General features: G+C 56.9%; 1 protein-coding gene across 5 annotated transcripts; it reads right to left on the reverse strand.

The window, feature by feature from the left end:
* Window positions 1–8,814: 8,814 nt before the first annotated feature.
* On the reverse strand, window positions 8,815–18,697 carry AK1 (adenylate kinase 1; the record flags this gene model as incomplete). 5 transcript variants are annotated; one of them, XM_079927502.1, is made up of 8 exons in its annotated part: window positions 8,817–10,011; window positions 10,257–10,448; window positions 12,703–12,819; window positions 13,624–13,787; window positions 13,942–13,977; window positions 15,511–15,549; window positions 17,050–17,235; window positions 18,513–18,564. In XM_079927502.1, the coding sequence occupies 6 exons, from the start codon at window positions 15,515–15,517 to the stop codon at window positions 9,943–9,945; spliced, it is 585 nt and encodes a 194-aa protein (XP_079783628.1). In that variant the 3' UTR covers window positions 8,817–9,942. The 5 variants fall into 5 exon arrangements, with proteins under 5 accessions (XP_079783631.1, XP_079783630.1, XP_079783629.1 ...); XM_079927504.1 differs by lacking the exons at window positions 17,050–17,235; window positions 18,513–18,564 and adding an exon at window positions 17,236–17,271 and having other exon boundaries at window positions 8,816–10,011; XM_079927503.1 differs by lacking the exons at window positions 17,050–17,235; window positions 18,513–18,564 and adding an exon at window positions 16,871–16,981 and having other exon boundaries at window positions 8,816–10,011.
* Window positions 18,698–23,266: the final 4,569 nt, after the last annotated feature.

A 23,266-nucleotide genomic window follows, 5' to 3' on the forward strand; every position in this document is an offset into this window, starting at 1 on the left:
GTGTGTGTGTCGGGGGGGGACACACTTCAATGGCTTTTTTTTTGGCTGTGTTGGGTCTTTATTGCGGTGAGGGGGCTTCTCATTGCGGTGGCTTCTCTTGTTGTGGAGCACGGGCTCTAGGCACGTGGGCTTCCGTAGTTGTGGCACACGGGCTCAGTAGTTGTGGCTTGCGGGCTCTAGAGCTCAGGCTCAGTAGTTGTGGCGCACGGGCTTAGTTGCTCCGCGGCATGTGGGATCTTCCCAGACCAGGGCTTGAACCCATGTCCCCTGCATTGGCAGGAGGATTCTTAAACACCGCGCCACCAAGGAAGTCCCTTTAATGGCGCTTCTGACGTTCAAGACCCTGCCGTGCTTGCTCTGAGCTGTGAGATCTCAGTCATCCTGTTCGTAAAGTGGGCACGATGATGCCTTCCTCACCAGGCTGTTGTGAGGTTTCCATGGGTCGGGGCACTGCTGCGCAGAGCCCTGGGCCTGGCACTCAGGAAGCGCTCACCCATCAATGCTCCCTGAGCCTGGGAGACAATCCCAGAACTGTCCCTTGTTTGTTTTGCAAACAGTAAGAGCCAACTACATGCCTACCATGGTGCTGGTCACATGTGGCACTTTAGGGTCAGGCCCAAGGAAGCTCAGAGGAGGAAGCTGGAGCTGCCTGGAGGAGGTGGCATTTAGGCCTGGCCTGTGGAGGTCTGGGCAAGTTGGGAGTGGGGAGAGAAGGAAGGATGAGGAGGGCATGTCGGGCTGGGGACCAGCCTGAGCAAAGGCATAGAGGCAAGAAGTAGCGTGACCACCATGGGACAAGCAGGGGTGTGGTGGTGATGGGAAGCCTGGAGGGGCAGACTCTGGCCCTGCTCTGGGAGGGGGACCTTGAATGCCAGGGCTTTCTCCTGAAGGCCATGGGGAATCATGAAGGGTTCTGGAGCAGAAGGTGCTGGCAGAGCAGGCTTTGAGAAGACAAATCTTGGTGTGTGCTGGCGGGACCCGCAGCGGGGATGGAGCCAGGGCTTTTTCTCTTTATACTGTCTTGGTCACAGATGGAGAAATTGAAGCCCAGGGAAGGAGGAGAAGGTGGGAGCCCTGGCTGCCTCTGAAGGGAGCAGAGGGCAGAGCGGGAGTGTGTTTGTGTCTGCAGGAGCTGACCCCTGGGTGGGAAGGGCGGGTGTGGCTCCTTGGGTGGGGAACGGGGCTGGTGGGGAGGGAAGGTTCTCTTGCCCAGCCCTGCGGCTGGCTGCATGGCCAATTCCTGGCCAGGCATGAGTGTGGGCTCACAGGAGACCCATCTCGGCCCAGCAGGCCAGGAAGGCCGTGACAGGGAGCACGGGGCCACCCCAAAGCGGCAGCCCGAGAGTAGCAGCTCCTCTGCCTTTTCCTGCAGCCACGGAGATGGGGAGGTGGGTGTCACGAGGCAAAGGGTGGCTTCTGTAGGGGAAGGTTGGGCGAGGTTTCCCAGGCGCCCCTACCAGCGTCTGTGCCCCAGGGACAGTTAGTTAATCCAGTTCCCTGGGGCTGAACTCTCCCTCCGCCCCGCCCTAGGCGTTCACCTTATCAGCTCTGAATCCTCACAGCCACCCCTAAGTCACACCATTGACAGAGGAGGAGCCCAAGGCCTCCTGAGGTTTGGGAGACCCCCAGCTGGAGACCCCAGGACCGCCTGGCTCCAAGCTCAGCTCCTTCCCTGCTGATCCCATCTGAGTTGAATCTGGAGAGGACAGATGTCACTGGGTGAGGGGGACTGTGGTCCAGAATGGGCGTTGGGGTATCTGAGGCCGTAACATGGACCCCATAGGAGGCCCTTCTCAAACCTCCCTCCCTCCCACCCTCATGCTGCACAATCCAACCCCTCCCACATTGTAAACAAGACCCACCGGGTTTCTCTTGAAAGCAGGAGAGGCTGCAGGTGGACACAGAAGAACATGCACCAGACTTCCAGGGAAAGAGAAATCTATAGGCGGCACAGGAGGGCCTGGAGCCCTGACCCCAGAGACCCGGTGGAGGAAGGAAGAGATTGGGACCCCCTGGGGTGGAGAGGCGGTCACCCCGAAGCTCCCACAGCACCGTGGGCCTCCCCCACCCCCGCTTGTGTGAGTCGTGCTCTGTAGGTCTCTCCACTCGACTAGAAGCCCCTCGAGGGCAGGGGCTTTTGATGCCTCTGCACCGTTGTGTCCCCAGCACAGAGCCAGGACTCTTTGGCCCTTGAAATCATGAAGTGCTCTGGAAGGTAAGGCAGGGGCTGGGGCCATGGAGGCATAGGGAAACTGAGGCACAGAGAGATAAGCCTCGCTCCTGCTTCCCAGTGGAAGAGGCCAGGCCGGGACTGGGCTGCCTGTCCCCAGGAAGCTGCACGGTCACACTGTCTTACAGGCAGGGACAGACCTTGAGTTAGCGGTCTCCTGTTTGCCCCCCGGATGCACGCTCCATCCCAATGGACACATCTACCTCCTCTCAGCCCTGCACAGTTCAGAGAGGGGAAGGAGGTGGAGGATTTGTCCCTCTGATACCTTCCCTGCAGGGTCACTGCAAATTGGTGGCCTCCCTGCACTGAAGGCCACGGCCCTGACCTGGCCCTCTCCACAAAGCCCTTCAGGCCAAGGATGGTCATGGCCCACGGCCGCCGCCAGCCCCGGGCTTCTGCACTGTCCCTTGTGGTTTCCCTCCACACTGCCCACACCTGTGTCAACAGACCCTTCATCAAACTCTTCTCAAATTACCCCACTGGAGCGTGCCATCTGTTTCCTGCTGGGGCTCCGACTGATACAGACATTTTCAGGTGCCGCCTGCCTGTCCATACGCCAGAGAGACGCGGCCAATAGCCAGACGTCTGTGCCTGGGCCCCACCGTGGGCAGGCACACGAGTTCCGCTCCTTCCTCCCCCTGGCTGGCCGGGAAGGCCGGGGCTGCAGGAAGGGATGGAGCACGCGAACCCTGGCCACTGGCCACTGGAGGAATTTTAGGCGGCCCCCAGGGATTCCCCCAACCAGGCGGCAGTCCGTCTCCAGCACCGGCCTGGAGCCAGTGGCTGTCGAAAAGAACAGGGCCAGACCCACATGGGCCAGGGACAAAGTGGGTACAGGGGAAAGAGGGCACTGGTCTGGGAGCCACAGGGTATCCAGGCTCTGCCCTTGTGGCTTCAGGCAAGACTTTAACATATTCCGGGTCTCAGTTTCTCCCTGTGCGCAGCGGGAGGCCAGCCTGCTGGGCTGGGGGAGCTCAAAGCCCAGGCGGACAGTCAGAATCACTGCACCACTCACACACTTGCCCTGTGCCAAGTGCCACCTCACGGCCACTTTAACGGGCTGAGACCGTCATGTCCCCATCTTACAATGGAGGAAACTGAGGCTCAGGTGTGCAGGACAACAGGGCTGAGGAGAAGCAGAGGATAATTCAAATCTGGGCCTGTCTTTCCTCCCTTGGCTTCCAGAACATTCCGTCCTGGTTTTCCTCCCACCTCCCTGGTCACCTTATCCGTCTCTTCACTGGTCCCTCCCCATCCTCCCATGCTTGGACCCTGGGTCTCTTCCCTTCTCTGTTTACCCTCACTCCCAAGTCAGGTTTTCTCAAATCTTTGTGACCATGACGTCATGTCCCAGCACAAACCCTGGGATTCAGGCTCAAATAATTAAAACAAACATTTTGTGAACCTACGTATAGGTATATATACCCTTATGAGGTACATCCACCCTGTTCCATTTTCTTTCAAATACTGATCACTAGCGCCCTATTGATTTCACTGCCCACCCATGGGTCTTGGCCATAGAATAGAACGCCCTAGGTGCTCGCTACTCAAAGTGTCGTCTTCTTTTTTTCTTTCTTTTTTTGGCCACGCCATGTGGCGTGTGGGATCTTAGTTCCCTGACCAGGGATCGAACCCGCGCCCCCTGCAGTGGAAGTGCAGAGTCTTAACCACTGGACAGCCAGGAGTCTTAGTATCTCCTGGGAGCTTCTCTCAGGCCCTGCCCCAGACCTGCTGAATCAGAGCCTGTCTTTCATCAGTATCCTTAGGGCATTCACGTGCACATTAAAGTTTGAGAAGGACTGTTCTGGGTGCCCTTATCCAGACAGATAGCTTTATTTATTTATTTATTTTAAATGTATTTATTTATTTTTGGCTGAGAGGAGGTAGATGTGTCCATTGGGACGGAGCGTGCATCGGGAGGGCAAACAGGAGACCGCTAACTCAAGGTCTGTCCTTATTTATTTATTTTTATTTTTGGTCTTGCTGCACGCAGGTTTTCTCTAGTTGTGGCGAGCGGGGGCTACTCTTCATCGTGGTGCGCGGGCTTCTTATCGCGGTGGCTTCTCTTGTTGCGGTGGCTTCTCTTGTTGCAGAGCACAGGTTCTAGGTGTGCAGGCTTCAGTAGCTGTGGCACGCAGGCTCAGTAGTTGTGGCTCGCAGGCTCTAGAGTGCAGGCTCAGTAGTTGTGGCGCATGGGTTTGTTGCTCCGCGGCATGTGGGATCTTCCTGGACCAGGGCTTGAACCCGTGTCCCCTGCATTGGCAGGTGGATTCTTAACCACTGAGCCACCAGGGAAGCCCAGACAAATAGCTTTAAATACCATACATATACTGGTGGCTCCCAGCTTTGTGTCTCTAGCCAGAACTCTTCCCCAGGCTCCAGGCTCTTAATAAGCAACTCACACTTCACACATCCAAAACTGGGCTCTATTAGTCCTCTGCCAACTGTTCCTGCCTCAGTCTCCCCATCTCAGACCATGACAGCTCCCTCCTCTCGTTGCTTAAGACTTAAGGGTGACCTTGACTCTGTTATGCCCTTCATCCAACCTATAAGTAAATCCTGTTGTCTCCTCCCCCCAAATTCCCATTGTTTGTGGGGTTCCCACCACCCTACAGCTGCCGCTCTGGTCACCACCAGCACCTCTGGGAATATAGCAGTCACCGCCTCAGTGGGCTTTCTTGCTTCCACCTTTGCTCCCAGCCCATTCTGTACACCGTAAAGGGAATCCGTTAAAACCAAGTCAGGTTCCATCCCTCCTCTGCTCAGTGCCCTCTGCAGGCAACCATGTCACTCAGTGTAAAAGGCAGAGCCCCTTAAATGGCCCTCGAGGTTCCCCACCCCGTCCCCTCTTCGACCTCTTCTCTTCCCCAACTCGCTCAATCCACTGCAGCTGGCGTCCTTGCTGTTCCTTGAACGTACCAAGCACGTGCCCACCTCAGGGCCTTTGCACTTGCTGTTCCCTCTCCCTGAAACACTGTCCCCCTAGATAACCACGGGTCTTGCTCCTCTTCCTTTAAGTTGCAGATCAAATGTCACACGGGCAGTGCAGGTTTCCCATCGCATTGTAAATAGCCCTCTCCCCACACCAGCAATTGGACCTTGGGCGCATGTCCCCATCTGACATACTATATATTGTTTATTCTGTCTGTCTCCCTCTTTACAACAGAAGTTCCATGAGGGCAAGGGCCTTGCTTTGTTTGCTGCTGAATCCCCATCGCTTAGCATAGTGCCTGGCCCATGACGGCGTTCAGTAAGTGCTCATGCAATGAATGAATGGACTTAACCACTGGCCTACACAGCCTGGGATCTCACAGGTTGTGATTCTGAGTGTCCAGGGTGTGGGTGTTGGGGGCATTCTGAGCCCAGGGACAGGGTCTCTGAAGAGGGCAAATGACTCCTCAAGGATACAGGGAGGTGACCAGGGTCAGTGGTCCTGACTCTATTCTAGAAGAGGGAAATCCCTCAAAGTCTCCCTCTCTTTCCCCGAGGAAAGGTCCTGGTCCCTGCCGCCTCCTGGGTGATGTTGACGTTCTTGATAAAACCCAACGATGCCCAAGGTCTAGAGAACCCGTGAAGACCACCTAAGAGGCAGAAGGATTCCACTGGGCCAGGATTCTAGAACCTCTGAGTTGTAGGGACTCTGAGTTTATAGGAAGAGAAACTGAGGCCCAAGAAGGGGAGAGACTGTCCAGCACCCCATGAACCACAGTGGGAAGCAGAGGCAGGAGAGCCTGCACCAGAACCCCAGGATGGGGGCAGAAGCAGGAGAGGCAGGCGAGGGTCTAGTCCTGTGCCCCTGCCTCGCTGTGTGACCTGGGCAAGCCACACAACCTCTCTGGGTCTGCTTGCCAGAGAGGAAGCCCTGTGCTCGCCTGCTGCGCATGTCCAGTAGGGCTCTGCACCCCCCCTCCAAAGCCCCCCCACTGTGGAGCCGCCAGGCCTTCCTGTTTACTCGAGGCCCCTCTCGCGTCTGGGAGGCGACAGCCTTGGCCTCCTCTGCTCCCTGCTTCCGCTTCCTTCCTCTCCCACTTCAGTGCCTCCGGCCAGGCCCTCAGGAGCCCCGAGGCCAAGACTTAGGGGCTCAGTACACGGGAGGCATCTGAGGACACCACCCTATCTGGGAGCCCACCCTGTCTGAGACCCTGAAGTTACAGAGGCACCGTACCAGTCCCCTGGATGGTTAGAATGTTCCAACATCTTGGGACAAGCCTGGAGTGTCCCCAGAGACCTCAAGAGTGTGACAGCTTCTGCTGTCTCAGATCCAATGCCATGCCGCCCTCTCAGCCCACCACTAGGGGCTGAGCACACGCTGACCCTACAGATGCCCCCTCCTCCCACGCCCTCCCTGGGCTCCCGCCTCCACAGAGCAGCTTCTCTCTGAGCTCCTCAAAGTATGGGTCTCGGACCAGCAGCTGGGGCCTCCCTCCCAAACCAGACTTGCTGAATCAGAATCAGCTTTTTGTTTTTTGTTTGTTTTTTTTTTTGTGGTACGCGGGCCTCTCACTGTTGTGGCCTCTCCCGTTGCGGAGCACAGGCTCCGTAGGTGCAGGCTCAGCGGCCATGGCTCACGGGCCCAGCCGCTCCACGGCATGTGGGATCCTCCCGGACCGGGGCACGAACCCGTGTCCCCTGCATCGGCAGGCGGACTCTCAACCACTGCGCCACCAGGGAAGCCCCAGAATCAGCTTTTTAATAAGACCCCAGGGAGATGCGTGTGCAGGTTAAAGCTGGAAGCGCTGCAGATCTGACCATCCTGCCCGGTTTAAAAACCCTTCCTGAGCCTCGCCTATTAGGTATTCCTGCCCCAAAGTCTTCACTCGCATCTAGGAAGACTACAACTAACTTCCAGTTTACAATAAATTCAGGGGACGGGGCAGCTAGTTAAACACACCACGAAGAAGCAACAGACAAATCTGGAAGGAAGAATTTTCTGCAAGACAGCTGATCCCGTCACAGGCCAATGTCAAAGAGCAGGAAGGACGTTCTAGGTTGAAGAGGTTTAATGGACATCACAACCAAATGCAGCATGTGGTCCTGGATAGCGTCCCACTTTGACCAAAGATACATTTTGGGGACAACTGGGGAAAATTGCATGTGGTCTGATTATTACCTATGACAATGTTACTGTAACTTAGTGTTCCTGGACCTCTGAGTTGTGGTTATATAGGAAAGTGTCCTTATTTATCGGAGAGTCACGCTGAAGTCAGACTTCAGTGGTGAAATGTTCTCATATCTGTGATTTACTTTAAAATAGCTTGGCGAAAGTAAAACAATGAAGTATGGAAAAATGTTACCAATTACTAAATCTCGGTGATGGGTATATGGGTGTTCATTATATTATTTCCTCCAATTTTCACTTTGAAATTTTTCATTAAAAAACAAAGCTCTTCAAAAACAAAACAAAACAAAAAAAAACCCCCACAAAGCTCTTTCTGAGCTTCCCATTGCTCTTAGGGGAAAGACTTGATGCTTGAGTCAGCATTCAAGGCCCTGAGAGCCTGGCTGCCCACCACCCACCACCCTGCCTCTAGCCTGCACTCCTGTCCCTCTAAGGCCTCAGCCCTCCCCACAGCTGGTCCTCTCCACCTTTGAGGCTCCGCAGAGCTCTTCCCTCCGCCCTTCCATGCCCTCTGTCTCATGGTGAAGCAAACTCCTCTGTACCCTCAAGGCCCCACTCCAGAGTTCCAGTTCAAGGCAACTCCCGCTACCAGGGGCTCCTCTGAGCTCTGTGCACTGAGCTGCCCAGAGCTGGTCTGGGTTCAGGAGGTGGGATGGAATTTTGTGAATACGGCTGCCCTCCTTCTGGGAGCCACAGCACAACAGGCTGGGGGCTCGCGACCCCATCTTTTGCCAGCATAGCCGTTGCTCCGGAAACGTGAACTAAGGAAACCCTCAAAGGGAGGCTCGCAGTGGCAAGGATGGGGTGGTGGTAGTTACTGGAGCTGTTAAACATTTTGTGTTTTTTTTCAAGGGTTTTTTTTTTCTTTAGTGAATAAAGTGATTCCATGGTGAAGAGTTTGGGTCAGCTTAGGTTTCCATAAACTGAAGACACACCTGAATTAATGAAGCTGTAATTTTAAAAAATGAAGATATTGAAGACAATTTTGTCAGGTGGATTTCTCTTAGCTTTTTATCATCTTGGGGGCATGTTTTTCCACTCATCCTTGCGCTGATCATGACAACCTCGACAGAGGACGTGTGTGTGCGTGAGTGTGTATGTACATGCGTGTGTCCGTGTTTTAGCCCAGTTTGACAGATGCGACTTGGAGACCCTGACGTGGGCGGTCACAGAGTGAGCTGGGGCTTCCCGGTGCGCCCCAGGTGGCACGGGGCACAGAAAGACCAGCTGCAGAGACCTTCGGCCGCACCCCACCCAGGGCCGCATGACGCCTGCCTTCTAGAACCTATCTCCCCTGTGCTATCATTTATTGATTTCGTGTTCTTCTTTCAATAGACTCATCTTTTAAAACTTAAATACGTTTATTTTCAAGGAAAGTTTAAATAACTACTGTAAATGGAAAACCAGCCGCACGTGCTGTAGGTAGAAGGGGACACACAGGGGCACCCTCAGCCCCGCACAGGATTTCATTCCAGCTGGGGATGCCCTGTTGAAGGCTCCCTTGGCTTTAAAGGGAGCCAGCTGGGCTTGGGACAGGTGTTAGGGACACGTGAGCACCAATGGAGACTTTCTCCGTGATGAGGTCAAAGAGTGAAAGAGAACAGAAGAGGGAAGATGCTTCTCCCCAGAGGATTCCGGGGCGGCCCCAAAGCACCCCAGCCCTGCACCTCCCGGAGGCTGCTCTGGCCTCCGGTCCCACAGGCCACGGTAACTGACCACCCACACCCCTTGCTCAGTGTGTTCTCATCCTGACCTTGGGGGAGGGCTGGGGGGAGGGGGCACTGATCCTGATTCAGATTTGGAAATGGGCTCAGGAAGGGCAGGTTGTGACCTGTCCAGGACCACATGGTGGGATATCCTTCAGGTCTCACCTCATCAGGGAGGCACCCCTGACCGTGACCCCCCCCATTCAATCCCGATGCCCTTTCCGGACCCTCAAATCTTCTTGCACCAAAGAGGCCAATTCGCTGGGCACTCGGCCGGCTGATGTGAGCTGCCTCCACTGCCCAGGAAGCCCTCCCACAGCCCGTGACCACACTGCCTGCTCCAGCCCCGTCCCCAGCAGGGGTTCAGGACAGAAAACACGCTCGGAGAGCTAAGGGGCTCAGGACCAAGGCCACACGGCAAGGATGCAGAGGAACCCGGGCCAGGGCCCAGCTCTGCCTGACCACGAGCCCCCGAGAGCCAGGACCACTCCTCAGTCACCCAGCGTCCCCAGGCCTGCCACAGCCCAGGCCCAGCACGCCATGTGTGAAGAAGGGCCCTGCGTCTTCCAACGGAGCTAGGAGAGGGGCGCCGGCTGAGGTGGGCTGAGGGGCCCAGAGAGGAACGGGAAGGGGAGGGGCTGAGGTCTCAAGGCTGGGGCGGCCACGCCATGTGAATCATCCCTGATGGAATCAAAGAAAAAGGAGTAAAACTGAATGTCCTTGGAAATTCCTTTAGTGCTCGGCTGTCCATGAAAACAGGATAAAGTGGCTTCCTCTGCCTGTGCTCCAGCCGGGCAGGGTGGAAGCGCTGAGCTCAGGCTGGGAAGGCCTTGAGTCAGGACGAGGGTGGGGCCGGGCTCTGAGCTGGAGAAGGGGCTCCAGCTTTGCTACTTGAGGGCGTCCAGGTGGGTGCAGACCTGGGAGAAGACACTGTCCACGGAGCCTTCAGCATTGACCTGTGGGGAGATGGGCCATGAGGGCAGGATGCCGGGGAAGGCTGGGTGGGCCCCACCGAGGCAGGGGGCTGACCTCTCCCGGAAGCCAGGCCAGGCTCCCCGAGCCCAGCCACAGTGGGCAGCAGCCCCTCATCCAACCAGTGGGGAAACCAAGGCCCAGACAGGAGGGCTGGCCCAAGGTCACAGCAATTTGAGGCCAAGCCAGGCAAAGACCCAGGTTGCCTAGGGCGCCCTCGGGCCCGCACCTTGCGGATGATGCCACGTTTCTCGTAGAAGGCGATCACAGGCTCCGTGGCCTTGTAGTAGGTCTCCAGGCGCTTCTTGATGGTCTCTTCATTGTCGTCCACACGTCCGCTGGTCTCTCCACGCTTCAGGAGCCGCTTGGTCATGGTCTCAGGGCCTGCGTCCACATACAGCAGCAGCGTGGGATGTCCGATCTGCAGACGGGGCACTATTTACAGGGGCCTCATTCCTGCCCCCTGGGGCCATCTCCTCCCCATTTTCCCACTTCTGAGGCCCCACTGAGACCCACTCAGACCTTCAAGCCCTTCCCGCAAGGCAGCCTGAGGGACCTTCCTAAAACCAATCTGCCCTGCCCCTCCCCTGCTCAAATGTCTTCCATGGCTCCCCAGTGCCCTCAGGAGAAAGTCCTAACTCCTTACCTGACCTACCCTTCCCCCCACCTCCTCATCTCGTGCTTCTCAGTCCTTTGCTCTCCTGGCTTCAGCCACACGGACTGTCTGTGGTCTGGGCTCTCATCCACCTCCTCCCTTGCCAGGCCTTTGCTCATGCCGGGAACCTTGGCCAGGAACCCTTTCCCTCAATACCAAGTGCTCGCCTTTGGATTTGAGCTAAGATCTCATTCCTCTAGGACAGTCTTTGCAGATGCCCCCCCCCCCCCCACCATCCCAGCTCTCTGCGACACGCGCTTCCAGTCCCCCTTTACTTCTGCCTCCAGCTTGTCTCAGGAGGACCTCTGGTTATTTACTTAAGGTCCCTCCCCCAGCCAGGCCTGGAGCCCCCGAGGGCAGGTAGGTGGTCTTATACCTGCAAGGCTGGATATGAACTTGACAAAGGAATAAGGAGGGCTGAGTGAAGGGGCGAGGGCCTGCTGAGCTCTGGGGGTTCTGAACAATGTCCCTGTCATTGCAATAAGCGTTTCATCTGCGGGGAAGATTTGGAAGGGCCAGGAGGCCGACCTGTCTTCCTTTGGTGAGGCCCAGGCGCCCCCTGCTGTCCAGAGCCGAGAAGACCAGGTGCCCAGCCCTGTCGCCCAGTAGCACCCACAACGGCCCCAGGAGGGATGGGTTAACTTTCATTAACCACATTTTCTAGATGTGACCCTGAGGGCCTGAGGCGACATCATGCATCTGGTACATCAGGACGTGCCTCAGGGCTGCCTGGCATCTGACCTCAGGGTCCATGGCCTCCTAGTCTGAAGGAAACCCAGCCAATCCCCATTGCATAGATAGGGAAACTGAGACCCAGACCAGGACAGACACTTTCTTGAGGTCTTGCAGTCATTTCGATGTCAAGGAATATAATATCCTCCCTCTGGATGAGGCTCAAAGCTATGGAAGCCCAAAGATGGCCCAGCCTCACAGAGACAGGCAATGGGGATGGAGGTCTGTCCTGCCCCAGCCCCCTAAGATGCCCGGTCCTCCCCGCAGGCATTCCCGCTGCCGAGAAGCCCTCCCTGAGCCCGCACCCGCCCTTAGAGGTCAGCAGACCTCTCCCTCCTCCTGGGCACTTGCAGTTTCATGTTTCCCCCATATGGCCTGTGACATCAGAGGTATTGGTGTGTGCATCTGTGTGTGCACATGTGTGTGCATCTCTGTGCGTCCCTGTATCTGGATGTACTGCATCTGTGCGCACACACTGCATGAGTGTGCGTGTGTGTCCATTAGATGCTTGTGTACACGTGTGCATATGCCTCTGGCCTTGTGCATGTGTAAGTGTCTGTACCTGTGTGCACATGTACGTGTGCTTGTATGCCTGTGGGCACATATGCCTGCACATGTGTGTGTGTGAGTGAGGTGCTCCCCCACTGTGGAAAGTCTTCCTGGGGGACACCCGTGCTAGGCAGCCCAGAGCCCTCATCCTCAAGGCTCACTCTTTCCAGCCAGACTCCCCATGGCACCTGGAAGGAGACTAGACGCCCCTCTGTGGCATTCAAGGCCTCAGCCTGGTCTGAACGTCCCCACCCACATCACTGCCGGTTGCCCTGCCCCACAGATTCTGTTCTCCCCACACCAGCGTGACCCTTCCAGCCCTATCCATGCTGTTCCCTGCCCCTCTGATCGTGTGTTTATGGGGTGCCAAGCCCCACTTTTGAAGGATGCATTCTCTCTAATCCCCACGCTGCCCCTCAAGGCAGCTGCGAACTGTCTGTCCCCATTTTGCAGGTGGGGACACCGAGGTTCAGAGAGGCAGCCTGACTGGCCCAAGGCCTCAAGCAGCTGAGCTGGAACCTGCGGCCATGTTCGTGAATTCCCCAGCCTGGTGCCCTCTCTCCTTCCATTCATTTTCTTCTAGACTTCTAGAAAGACTTCCAGAAAGTCTCCCTGGTCTCCCTCCTTGCCCACCCTCCCACCCGCCCACAATCAGTCTCTCTCCCTCTGCTCAGAACTGCCCATCACAGCAGCCTTCGCCGGCTCATCCCATGTCACAGCTCCAAGAGGTTGCACTTACCCTCCGCTCAAACTCTTCCCCCTGCTTCACCTCCCGGGGGTAGCCGTCGATCAGGAAGCCTTTGGAAGTATCTACCTTGGCCAGCATGGCGTCTCGCAGCATGTCCAACACTGTGTCCTGGAGGCGTGGCAAAAGAAGGCGGGGTCATGACCCCCTATTCTCCACCCCCTCCTCGGGCCTCTGCACGCGTTGCCCCACAGCCAGAAATGCCCTCTGCCCTAACACAGATTTCCCAAACAAGCCTCCCTCTCCAGGAAGCCTTCTGTGAACTGTGACAACTTGATTGATTGATTGAATCATTCATTCATTCGTTCATTCATTCATTCATTTCTTCATCCACTCAATAATATGACTGAGCCCCTCCTCCCAGCCTCCTGTCTGGGCCCTGAGGACACAGCTGTGAACAAAGCAGACCTTCCCTGCCCTCCGCAAACTCACAGTGTGCTGAGGGGACAGACAATTACACCGTTGATTTATAGTTTCCAAGCATGACATGGGTTATACGGACAAAGAAGGGAGGCTACTGGAGTATAAAGTTGGCGGGAGGGGGTGGTCTTAGCCTAAGTCTGAGGAGTCAGCAAGGTATGAAAGATGAGGAGGAAAGAACATTCCAGGCAGGAAAGAGTGTGATCAGTGTGAGGGGACAGAAAGGCCAGGGTGGTGGGAGTCCGGAGGGGTTGGTGGTGGGAGGGATTGGTGGTGGGAGGGGTTGGTGGTGGGAGGCGTTGGCAGGGCAGGTCCTGGAGGCTCCCGGGAGCTTCCGGAAGGAACTTTCTGCCAAGGGCAGTGGGGACCCTCAGGAGGGTTCAGAAACAGGGAAGGTCATGGTCTGCCTTGCTAGTGTGTCATGGGCTTTGCTGGCTGGTGTCCACTCAGGGCCACCATCACCCCCCAACCCTCACCCTGCCGGGGCCCACTCACCAGTGGCACCAGCTGCCCCTTCTCCATGATTTCCGACAGCATCTTTCCCCTGGCTGAGCCTGAGCTGACCTCAGCCCGCAGGAGGTCCCCGGTGGAGAGGTGGGTGTAGCCGTACTTCTGGACAATCTTCTCACACTGGGTGCCCTTCCCCGAACCAGGCCCGCCTGCAAGCGCCCGCCCATTCAGAAGCCCCGAGAAATGGGACAGGGTCTGCCCGGGTCACCCAGTGAAGCGGGGGCAGAGCCCAGGGTGCAGCCCCAGGCCCAGGCTCCCACCAGGGCCTGCAAAGCCCCTCCCTGCCTGCTGCCTTGGACTCACCCACCACAAAGATGATCCTGGTTTTCTTCAGTTTCTCTGTGGGAGAGAAGAGGGAAGCAGAGCTCAGTGAGTCACTGGACAGAGAACCAGAGGTACCTCTGGGATCCCAGGCCTGTGCTGGGCCCCAGGCAGTTGCACACACACAGCTCATGGTCCTGTCGGAGAGGCAGATGAGTCAGCCCAGAGTGAGGGATAACGGGGCGAGGAAAACTCAGAGACCAGGACAGGTCAGGGAGAAGAGGGTGTTCCAGGCCTGAAGGCTACGGGCTCAGCACACGCTGTGACGGTGACCCTCAGGGGCTCGGACGCCAACCTTCGCGTTGGCCGAGATGCCTGGTCACCTTGGGCGTTAGCGTCTTCCACGCTGTGGGCGTCTGGTGCCGAGCAGCAGGCCCACATGGTCCTGCTCTGCTGTGTCCCCTGCCCTTCCCCTCCCGGGCCCTGGGCCAGCCTGCCGCCTGCCTTCCCTGGGCGGTACCAGTGTGGAGTTGGCAACCACAACACACGTTGCCCTGGAGACGGTTGCCGGGGTGGGGGGGGAGGGGGCTCTGGTGGGCACGTGGAACCCTTGCCCGGAGAGGGAGGGAGCTTACGTTTCAACCTCTATCTCAGAACTCAGCAAGAGTAGCCCCACCAGAGAGGGGGGAACCTAGGCCTAGAGGCAGGGGCCTGCTCCAGGGATGCCAGAGCTAGGGCTGTGGCCGGGGCTTCTTCCCAGGCTGCCAGGCCTTCCCCGCTTCTCAGGGAAGTAGGAGCTCGTTGTGTGCACTTAGGAAAGAAGTCCCTGCCCCAGTGGGGAGGTGAGCTCGGCAGTTCCCCGGGGTCCTCCCAGCCATGAGGCTGGAGGTCTAGAGGAGCTGCCGAAGAACGACTTCTGTGGGTTCCCATCGTCTGCTGCCGTGTGATGGGCACAAGCCTGGGCGTGGCGGGGAGGCCACAGCCCAGTGGCAGCGGATGTTCAGAGGCCCGGGGGTGGAAGGATGACCGCCGGCCTCAGGCCGCAGCAGCAGCCAGGACAGCTGGGTTCCTTTAAGAGCCGCCGAGGCCGAGGCCCAGCGCCAGGGAGGGATGGGTGGTGCTGCCAGGAGGCGGGCCAGCGGGGCTCTTGGCCCACGTCTGCCTCCAGGTCCCAGCCTATAGGAGCCACGAGGGCCCAAGACATCCTCAAGACCCACCCCTGCTGGTCTGGGAGAGGGGCAGGAATGTGTCAGTGTTTGCCTTGGCATTTGCACTCTTGGGGCCTCTCCACAGGGCAGGCTTTCCCTCACCAGTGCCGCCCCCTCTCCAGAAAGAGCCAGAGATTCAGCTCTATAAATACCAGTGTAGGAGGTGAGCTGGGGGGCCCTCAGGAGCCTCAAGGAGGCCTCTTCCCTTCTAAAAGTAATCCTGGAGCTGGTATATCCTGTGAGAGGCCTGAAGAAGATGCTGGAGGCCCCCAGATAGGCCCCTTCTAGCAACCCCAGAGCCACGTCCAAACCCTCCCCGAATGTCTCCCGAAAGCACACCCCCTAAACAGATGGGCACACTGAGGCCCAGGCTGTGAGCAGGAAAAGAGGGGAGCTTCCGTACCTTCCATCCTGCCGAGGTCTGGGGAGCCGAGTCAGCACTCTGCAAGACAAGGGCACAGGTGGGGAGGGGGAGGGGGATTTTCCTGCCTCTGCTCCCACCCAGCCACATGGTGTGCCAGGCCCTGACATCCTCTGAGGGTGGAGGGGCTGGTGGGGGCAGGGAAGGCCCAGGAGGCTGGGAGGACTTCACAAAGTCCTCTTTCCTCTGGATGTCTCCACTGTCCTGTCCCTGCCTCCTCCCTCTGGGGCCAGACAGCGGGGGCAGCACCGAGGGGCATAAACAGCCACACCAACAACTGCTGAGCTGCTCCCCTTGCGATTCCCGGAAAACAGGCCCTGGGTCCTGCATCTGCCCGACAACTTGACAACGCGCCCCAGGGCCGGGAGGAAGGCCCGGAGGCAGGCAGGTGGGAGGGGAGCTGCACGTGTCCTCATCTGGGATGAGGTTTGGACTAGGATGCTCAAAGGGACACAGAGGCCCAGGGTGGGAGAGAAATTTGCGGGGCTGCTCACGTGACCACAGCCTGTACAGTCCTCAGCTGAGGGGGTCCCCAGGCTCTCACCCTTGCACAGGCCCAACTTCCACCCTTGATGTGGCCCCTGCCCACACCTTCCCTCAGTGTGTAAATCAAGCCCAATGCCTCCTGGGACCCCCCCCCCACCCCCCGCTCTGCATCCACAGCCCCAGGGGTCTCCCTCCACCTTCCCTTCCCATCAGTGCCTTCAGAGTGACTGCAACACATCTTTGGCCCCCACTTCTTTACTCCCCACCCACCAGCCCTCCCCAAGGCCGCCAGCAAACATCAGAGATACTCTTGCCTTGGCCTTTGACCCTCAACCCTTGGCCAGCATTCCTCTTGCCAGGGACATCCCCACCCGGGGCCCCTACTCCACCCTCTCACTTTTGGCGTCAGGTTCCCAGGACCCCCATCCCTGCTTAGCCAGCCCAGGCCTCCTCTCCCAGCCCCAAACATCTACAGCCCCTGGACAGGCCCAGAGACCCTACAGACCCCGAGCCTCTAAACAGTCCCTCCCATGTCCCCAGCATTGCGCCCTATCACCCAGCCAGAGGCTGCAGTCAGAGGGGACGCCCTTCTCCCCACTCACGTCCACCCCACACACGCGAGCCCCAGCCATCCCCTCCTGAACGTCCCTCCAGTCCGTGTCCTCACCACCACTGCCGTGTTCCAAGCAGGGGACCTGGCCACTGCTCCAGCCTCCCGTGGGCCTCCTTACCTCCGTGCCCCACCAGGCAAACTGCAGGGTTTTCTCTGACAAGCATCAAACCACGTCTTTACCTGCTTAAAACCTTTCCATGTATGGCCCCCTCAGTCCCCAAAATAAACCCTAACGTAGCTGACCGGGCCCAGCGAGCTGGCCTCCAGCACCTTCTGCAGCCTTATCAGCCACTGCTTGAACTGCTCCGATCTCCCTCACCCACCACGACCGTGTCCCACTCCAGGGCCCGGCTAATGTTGCACCCAACACCTGGATGCCCTTCCCCAAGGTGCTACTGTTTAGGACTCAGTTCAGGTGTCACCTCCTTCAGGAAGCCTTCCTGGACTCTGCTCTCCACTCCCATACTGGCAGGTGACCGTCGCCCAGCATCACACACACCACACTGTACTGGGCCTCTCTGCTGTATACCGCAGGGCTGTGTCCACCACACTGGGCCTGGCCCCGGCTGAGCATAGCCCCGGGAGCCTCACTCCATCCTCACAGTCACCTTGGGAGGGAAGGAGAGACTTGCTCCAGGGCCTGGCTGGGGTCACACTTGAGGCTACGTTTTCTGCTGCCCCGGGCCTGGCACCCACTAGGTCCTTTAGCAGCTTTGCTGACCGTCCCGCTGCTCATGGGCTATGAGTTATAACCTCTTTCCTGCTGAGTGTGCTTAAGGAAGAGTAACAGCTGCCAGTGCCCCTCTGCAGCTGGTGGGGGAGGGAGAGGCCCCCAGGCCAGGGACAGCCTGCCGCGAAGACACCCTGAGGGGTGTTCCTGACCCCACCCTGCCCTGCCCCCTCCTGGTAACCTAAGCCCCTCTGTCCTGCTGGCACCTGCCACTTCTTGGTCCAAAATAACTTGGGTTGTGAGGAGTCCTCACAGAAGCCAGGGGTCCAGGACAGAGTTGGGTTACGGGCTCCGCACCCAGGCCTTATAAGGTCCCCAAATCAGGGCCATGGCAACTCCTAATATGACTGGGTGGTCTGCTGAGGGGCCTGGGGAGCTGAGGCCCAATGGGACAGCGACTTCATCTCAATCACAAGGCAAGGCCAGGGCAAGACCCAGGTCTCCCAGCTTCTGACCAAGAGCAGCATTTCCAGTGGTTGGCAACTGGTTAGGGTTCAAATCCCAACTCTATCACTCAGCTGTGTGACCTTGGGCAGCTGCTGTACCCTCTCTGGGCTTATACCCCCAGGTCCAGTCCTGCTGCTGCTGGAGAGTCCTAGGCAGGTAACTGAGCAACACGCAGGAAAGGCCCCATGGGCTGTCCCAGGGCTCCCACAGGGCCCCTGCTTTTCAGGAGGCGGGGGCAGGGGGCCAAACATCCAGGGGGCTTCTCGTCCCCCCAGCACTCAAAATGACATGACAGGATAGCTCCTCCCATCACCTAGGCTGCCCCTGCCCAGGTCCTCGGGGCAGGCAGTCCAGCCACAGCTCCCCCTCCCCAGTCCCCAGGTGGGACGTGCCAAGGGCAGGGACCTGGAGCCCCAAGAGTGCCGGCAGGACAAAGGGGTGACTGTCGCGGAGGCTGGGAGGGAGAGCAACACACACACACACACACACACACACACACACATCCACAATGGCACACACAGTGTGGCACTAATACCCAGAGCAGAGCCTGGGGAACAGGCAAGCAGATGCCTACAGATCGCAACCATGGATACAAACACAGCCACGCAAACCCGGAGGACGCCCTGCCACACACAAACACGCACCCCCACTCCCCGCAGGGGCACCCCCCCCACACGTGCACAGGCACGCACACGGGCACACACTGACCTGAGGGAGGGGTGCGGGTGGGCACCGGGGACAGTGTGTGCCCTGCCCGTCCTCGCCGGCCGCCCGCTCGCAAAGGCGACTATTTATAAGGTTGTCAGCGGCGCACGGCATGCCGGGAGCCAGCGCTCCTTGATGGCAGGGAGGGAGGGACAGAGGGAGGGAGAGCGGACCGGGAAGGGAGCGGGCACCGGACCAGAGCGGAGCCCTGATGGGAAGCCAGGCCAGCGCCCTCGCCGTGCACCTGCGGGTGGCTGTGCCTGCACACGCGTAGGGTACTTTACAGCTTCCCCAGGGTTTTTCATTCCTTCGTCACCCCCACTGTTCCCGCATCACTCCAGGGGGACGGGACCAGGCTTCCTGTATGACAGCTGGGGAAACATACCCAGAGAGGAGAGGCTCTCTGCACAAAATCCCAAAGCAAATTGGTGGCAGAGAGAGGCCAGGACCAGGGATGGAGGGCACCGAGGCATGGATTCTGGGGGCTTTGCTGGCTGGACAACGTCCCCCAGCCCCTCCTCGGATCCTGCCCAGAGGTCCCCGGGCCAAGACCCACCTGGAACTCCTCCTCTGTTGGAAGGGACCCAAGAGCTCCTCTGGGACAGTAACCTCCCGGGACTCCAAAGACCACCCACATACCCATCTCCGAGGCGGTGGCCGTGTAGATTATAAAAAAAAACCCAGCCCTGCTCCCATGCGGCTGCCAGGCAGCTCCCAGTGAGGCTGTGTGAGGATGTGGGTCATTCAGAATGCTGAGGGCACCCAGATGGGGGACTGACAATCCTGATAAAAAAGAACAGCTCCCATTAATGAGACTCAGTGGGCACCAGGTGCCGGGCAGAGCACTGGACTCAGACCATGTCTGTCAATCCTTAAACACAGAGAAGGAAAGTGAGGGTCACAGCTGTAAAAGAACTTGCCTGGGGTTCCCAGGTAGAGAGTGATATATTTACCCAGCATTTTGCATGAGACCGGGACACAGCAATAGGTGCCCAGTGATGTAGCAGAACAGAGATGAGAGCCTAGGACCATCTTCAGAACTCAGGCACTTGACCACTAGATCACATCACGACCTTGAAGGCAGCAGCCCCAGATGGAGTGGGTTGAATTTGGAATTTGTCTTGCAGGCACAAAAGAGCCATGGAAGGTGTTTAAGCAAGAGGATGAGACTATCAGAAGGGTGAGACCCCCTTAGATGGGTGGTTTCTTAGCAACAACAGCAACCTGGACTCCAGGAGGCCTGGGCCTGATCCCAGCACGGCCACCTGTGACGTCAGACAAGGTTCTTATTCGTTGGGATTTTAGTTTCGCCATTTGTGGGAGGGGTGAGTAGTGGGTCAGAGGGTCTGCCTTAGAAATTGTTTGAAAGGCCCTCTCGAAAGCTGTAGGTGGTTGTGTGAACTGGCAAATTGATGATGGGGAAAGCAAATTGATGATGTCAATCAAACTTTCAAATGTGTCTTTCTATTCTTAGGAATCCCACAAGTGGGTGCAAAACGTGTACAGGATGTTCTCTAGTGCCAGTGGAGACTGACTGATGGGAGGGACAGTGGCATAGACAGTCAGGCTGGGGAGATGGCAACTGCCCTAGAGTCAGCTGGAGAAAGGAAGCTGGAGGTCTGTGTAGCTGGTGGGGCAAGAGAAAGCGGCAAAAGGCCCAATAGCCCTGATCTTATCCCACCTTCATGAAAACAATTCTAAACATGCGGATGTGTATGTGCGCATGTGTGTAAAATCTATCCCTAAATTTTTTTTTTTTTGTATTTTAACATCTCTGAAATCAGGCTTCCCTGGTGGTGCAGTGGTTAAGAATCCGCCTGCCAATGCAGGGGACAAGAGTTCGAGCCCTGGTCTGGGAAGATCCCACATGCCGCAGAGCAACTAAGCCCATGGCCACAACTACTGAGCCCGTGTGCCACAACTACTGAAGCCCGTGCGCCTAGAGCCCGTGCTCCGCAACAAGAGAAGCCATGACAATGAGAAGCCTGCGCACCACAGTGAAGACCCAACACGGCCAAAAATAAAAACAAACAAATAAATAAATTTATAAAACAAAACAAAAATCTCTGAAATCGTTTTGTCTTATAATCAAATCAACGGTATCTTAAAGTTGATGAACTACAGCAGAACTGAGAGAGCAGTTGTGTGCACAGGATCGCCTGGGTGGGGGTAGGACTTTCACTTCTTACTTAAAGGCTTCTCCATGCTTTTTTTTTTTTTTTTTAAATACAACAAGCATCTATAGATGTACCTTGAGGACATGATGCTAAGGGAAATGAGCCAGTCAGAAAAAGACAAATATTGTATGATTCTCCTTACACAAAGTATCTGAAGCAGTCAAATTCATAGAAGCAGAAAGTAGAATGATAGTCACCACGTGCTGAGGGGAAAGGGAGAATTTCAGAGAGGCAAGATGAAAAATTTCTGGGGGTCTGTTTCACAACAGTGTAGAAAAACTTAATACTACTGAACTGTACACTTAAAAATGGGTAAGTGGTAAATCTTATGTGCTTTTTTTCCACAATAAAAAAAACCTTAAAAATCTTACAAACTGAACGAAAAATATTTTAAGTACCTGTTTTAATTATTTCATTTACGCATGACCTATGGATTTTCCACCAAGATTGGGATATTAAAGTTTCAGGATTTTTTTCCCGGCTACAATCTTAAGAAAGAAAAAAAGGGAGAGGGGAAGGGAGGGCGGGAGGAAGGAAGGAGAGAAGTAGGGAAGGAGAAAAGCAAGGAAGGGAGAAAGGGAAAGAAAAAAAAGTACACGGAAGAAAAATCTGGAAGATTGAAGCCTAAACTGTCAACAGGGAATAGGACTGGGTGATACCATCGTTTTCCATCTTACAGTGTTTGTATAGTTCAAGTTATTTTAAAATATAAAAAAATACCTAAAACATAACCATACAAAATGAAACCAAGTCTTAAAAAACATTTTAAAATATTCTAGCTAATAAAGAATTCCAATGAGCCAGCATCGGGGGATATATCTGGGGCGGCCACTCTCTGAGGTGCACAGCTGGATCCATGTGTCCAGCACACGGGGCGCAGGTGTGGGGCTGCCCTGGGCGGGCCTGGCTGGACCGCAAAGCATCCGCAGGAAACAGCTGGAGTGGCTGCCTCGGGCAGCACATGTGGGGTTTGCAGCTGGTGGGAGATGCCCCCTCGCCCAAGGAGGAGTGGGGGGTAGGGGCCTCACAGGGGTAACTGGGTAAAAGAGTTCATGGGAGGGCCCTGAACCCCAAACTAGGAGGTGGATTTGGTCCTGACCACAGTGGGAAGCCAGTGAAGTTTTCAGAGCAAAGCTGGCCGTGATGAGGTGTCTTCAGGAAGTTAACTTTGGCCATGAGTGGAGCGGTCTCGGCTGGGTCCCATCTGAGGCCGTGAGAGCATGTGGAGTTGAGGACTAGACCCTGGACCTCCTGCCCTCATCATCCTCCATCAAAGTCCTACCTGCTGACGCTGAACCGAGCTTTCCTAGGGTCCACCCCCAGCAACCGGCCCCTCTTGACTCCCTCCTGCTGACCTCCCCTTCATGCCCACCAGTGGGGAGACAGGAGAGCCACAGCATTCTGGGAGAAATTCCCCCTAGAAACCTCTGCCTGGACCCAGATTCCCAGAAGCCTTTGCGTGGGGCTGGAAGTGTGTCGTATCCCCATATCCCCTTCCCATGCAGGGCCCTAGGCTCCCCACATAATGACTTTGTCAGGAGTCTCATCCCTCGGATACTGTCTGGTTGCCCCAGGCCTAGACCCTGCCACCTCCCAGCCTCCTGCCTATCGTGCTGCTGTCGGAGCAAGGATGGCCTCTCCTAGCAGGAAAGATCGAGGCTTTGCCCCGCCTCGGACTGGCATTCACGGCCTTCTGCCATCTGGCCCCAGGTGGTCTCATCTTCCACTGTTCCCTCCTGCGGCCCCGCTGCCTACTGAGCGAGGCCATGGGTTCTCCCACTAGGCTTCCATTCAGGCCCTTCTTCCCACCTGACATCCGCTCCCTCATCAGTTGCACCTAACACAGCGCATGGCACGTGGCCACCTATTGAGCCAATGTATACATGAACTGAGACAAATGCAGGGGCCATTCCCGCTGGCCAGCTCCGTGGCCCCCATCCCGCTGGCCCAGTGCCCAGGAGAGCTCTTTTCCATCTCCAGCAGGCCACCTGCCCTTGTCTCACAGTCACCCTTTGTTAGGTCTCCGCTCCCAAGGGCATCTTATCTTCCTAAACAGGTTGTAATCTCCCCGAGTCACGGACCCGCTTGCTCTTGCCAACCTGGAGTGAACAAGCCCTTTAGCTGAGAGGACAGAGGCAGCAGTGAGGGATCCACAGTTCACACGCCGCCTGGCCCAGGGCTGCAGCCCTGCCTGGCTCCCTCCTGCCAGGGCCTGAAGGGTACTTCAGCTCCCTGCCCTCAGCAACACCCCCCTGCAGCCAACCTCTGACCCCATCACCTGCCTCTCCCCTTCAACCCTCTGCTCTGGGCTCCTCCATCCCGTCCCCCGCAGATGCTTCTGTGACAGAAATGTCCTCTCCCGGCCCCCTTCTCTTCCTGCCGGAAGCTCTTCCCCAAAACCTCTGCAGGAATCTTCCTCTGGAAGAACGTCACCTCCTCCAAAGCTATGCTCGCGGCGCCCTGTGTTGCTCTGTGTGGCCCTTACTGCCCTGAACCTGTCGTGGGGCCCCTCTCCTCCCTCTATCCTGAGCTCCTTGAGAGCAGTGTCTTGTCTCAACCAAGAGGGAACTGGGGCTCTGA

This window comes from Stenella coeruleoalba (genome assembly GCF_951394435.1).
Source record: "Stenella coeruleoalba genome assembly, chromosome: 7".
Taxonomy (NCBI): domain Eukaryota; kingdom Metazoa; phylum Chordata; class Mammalia; order Artiodactyla; family Delphinidae; genus Stenella; species Stenella coeruleoalba.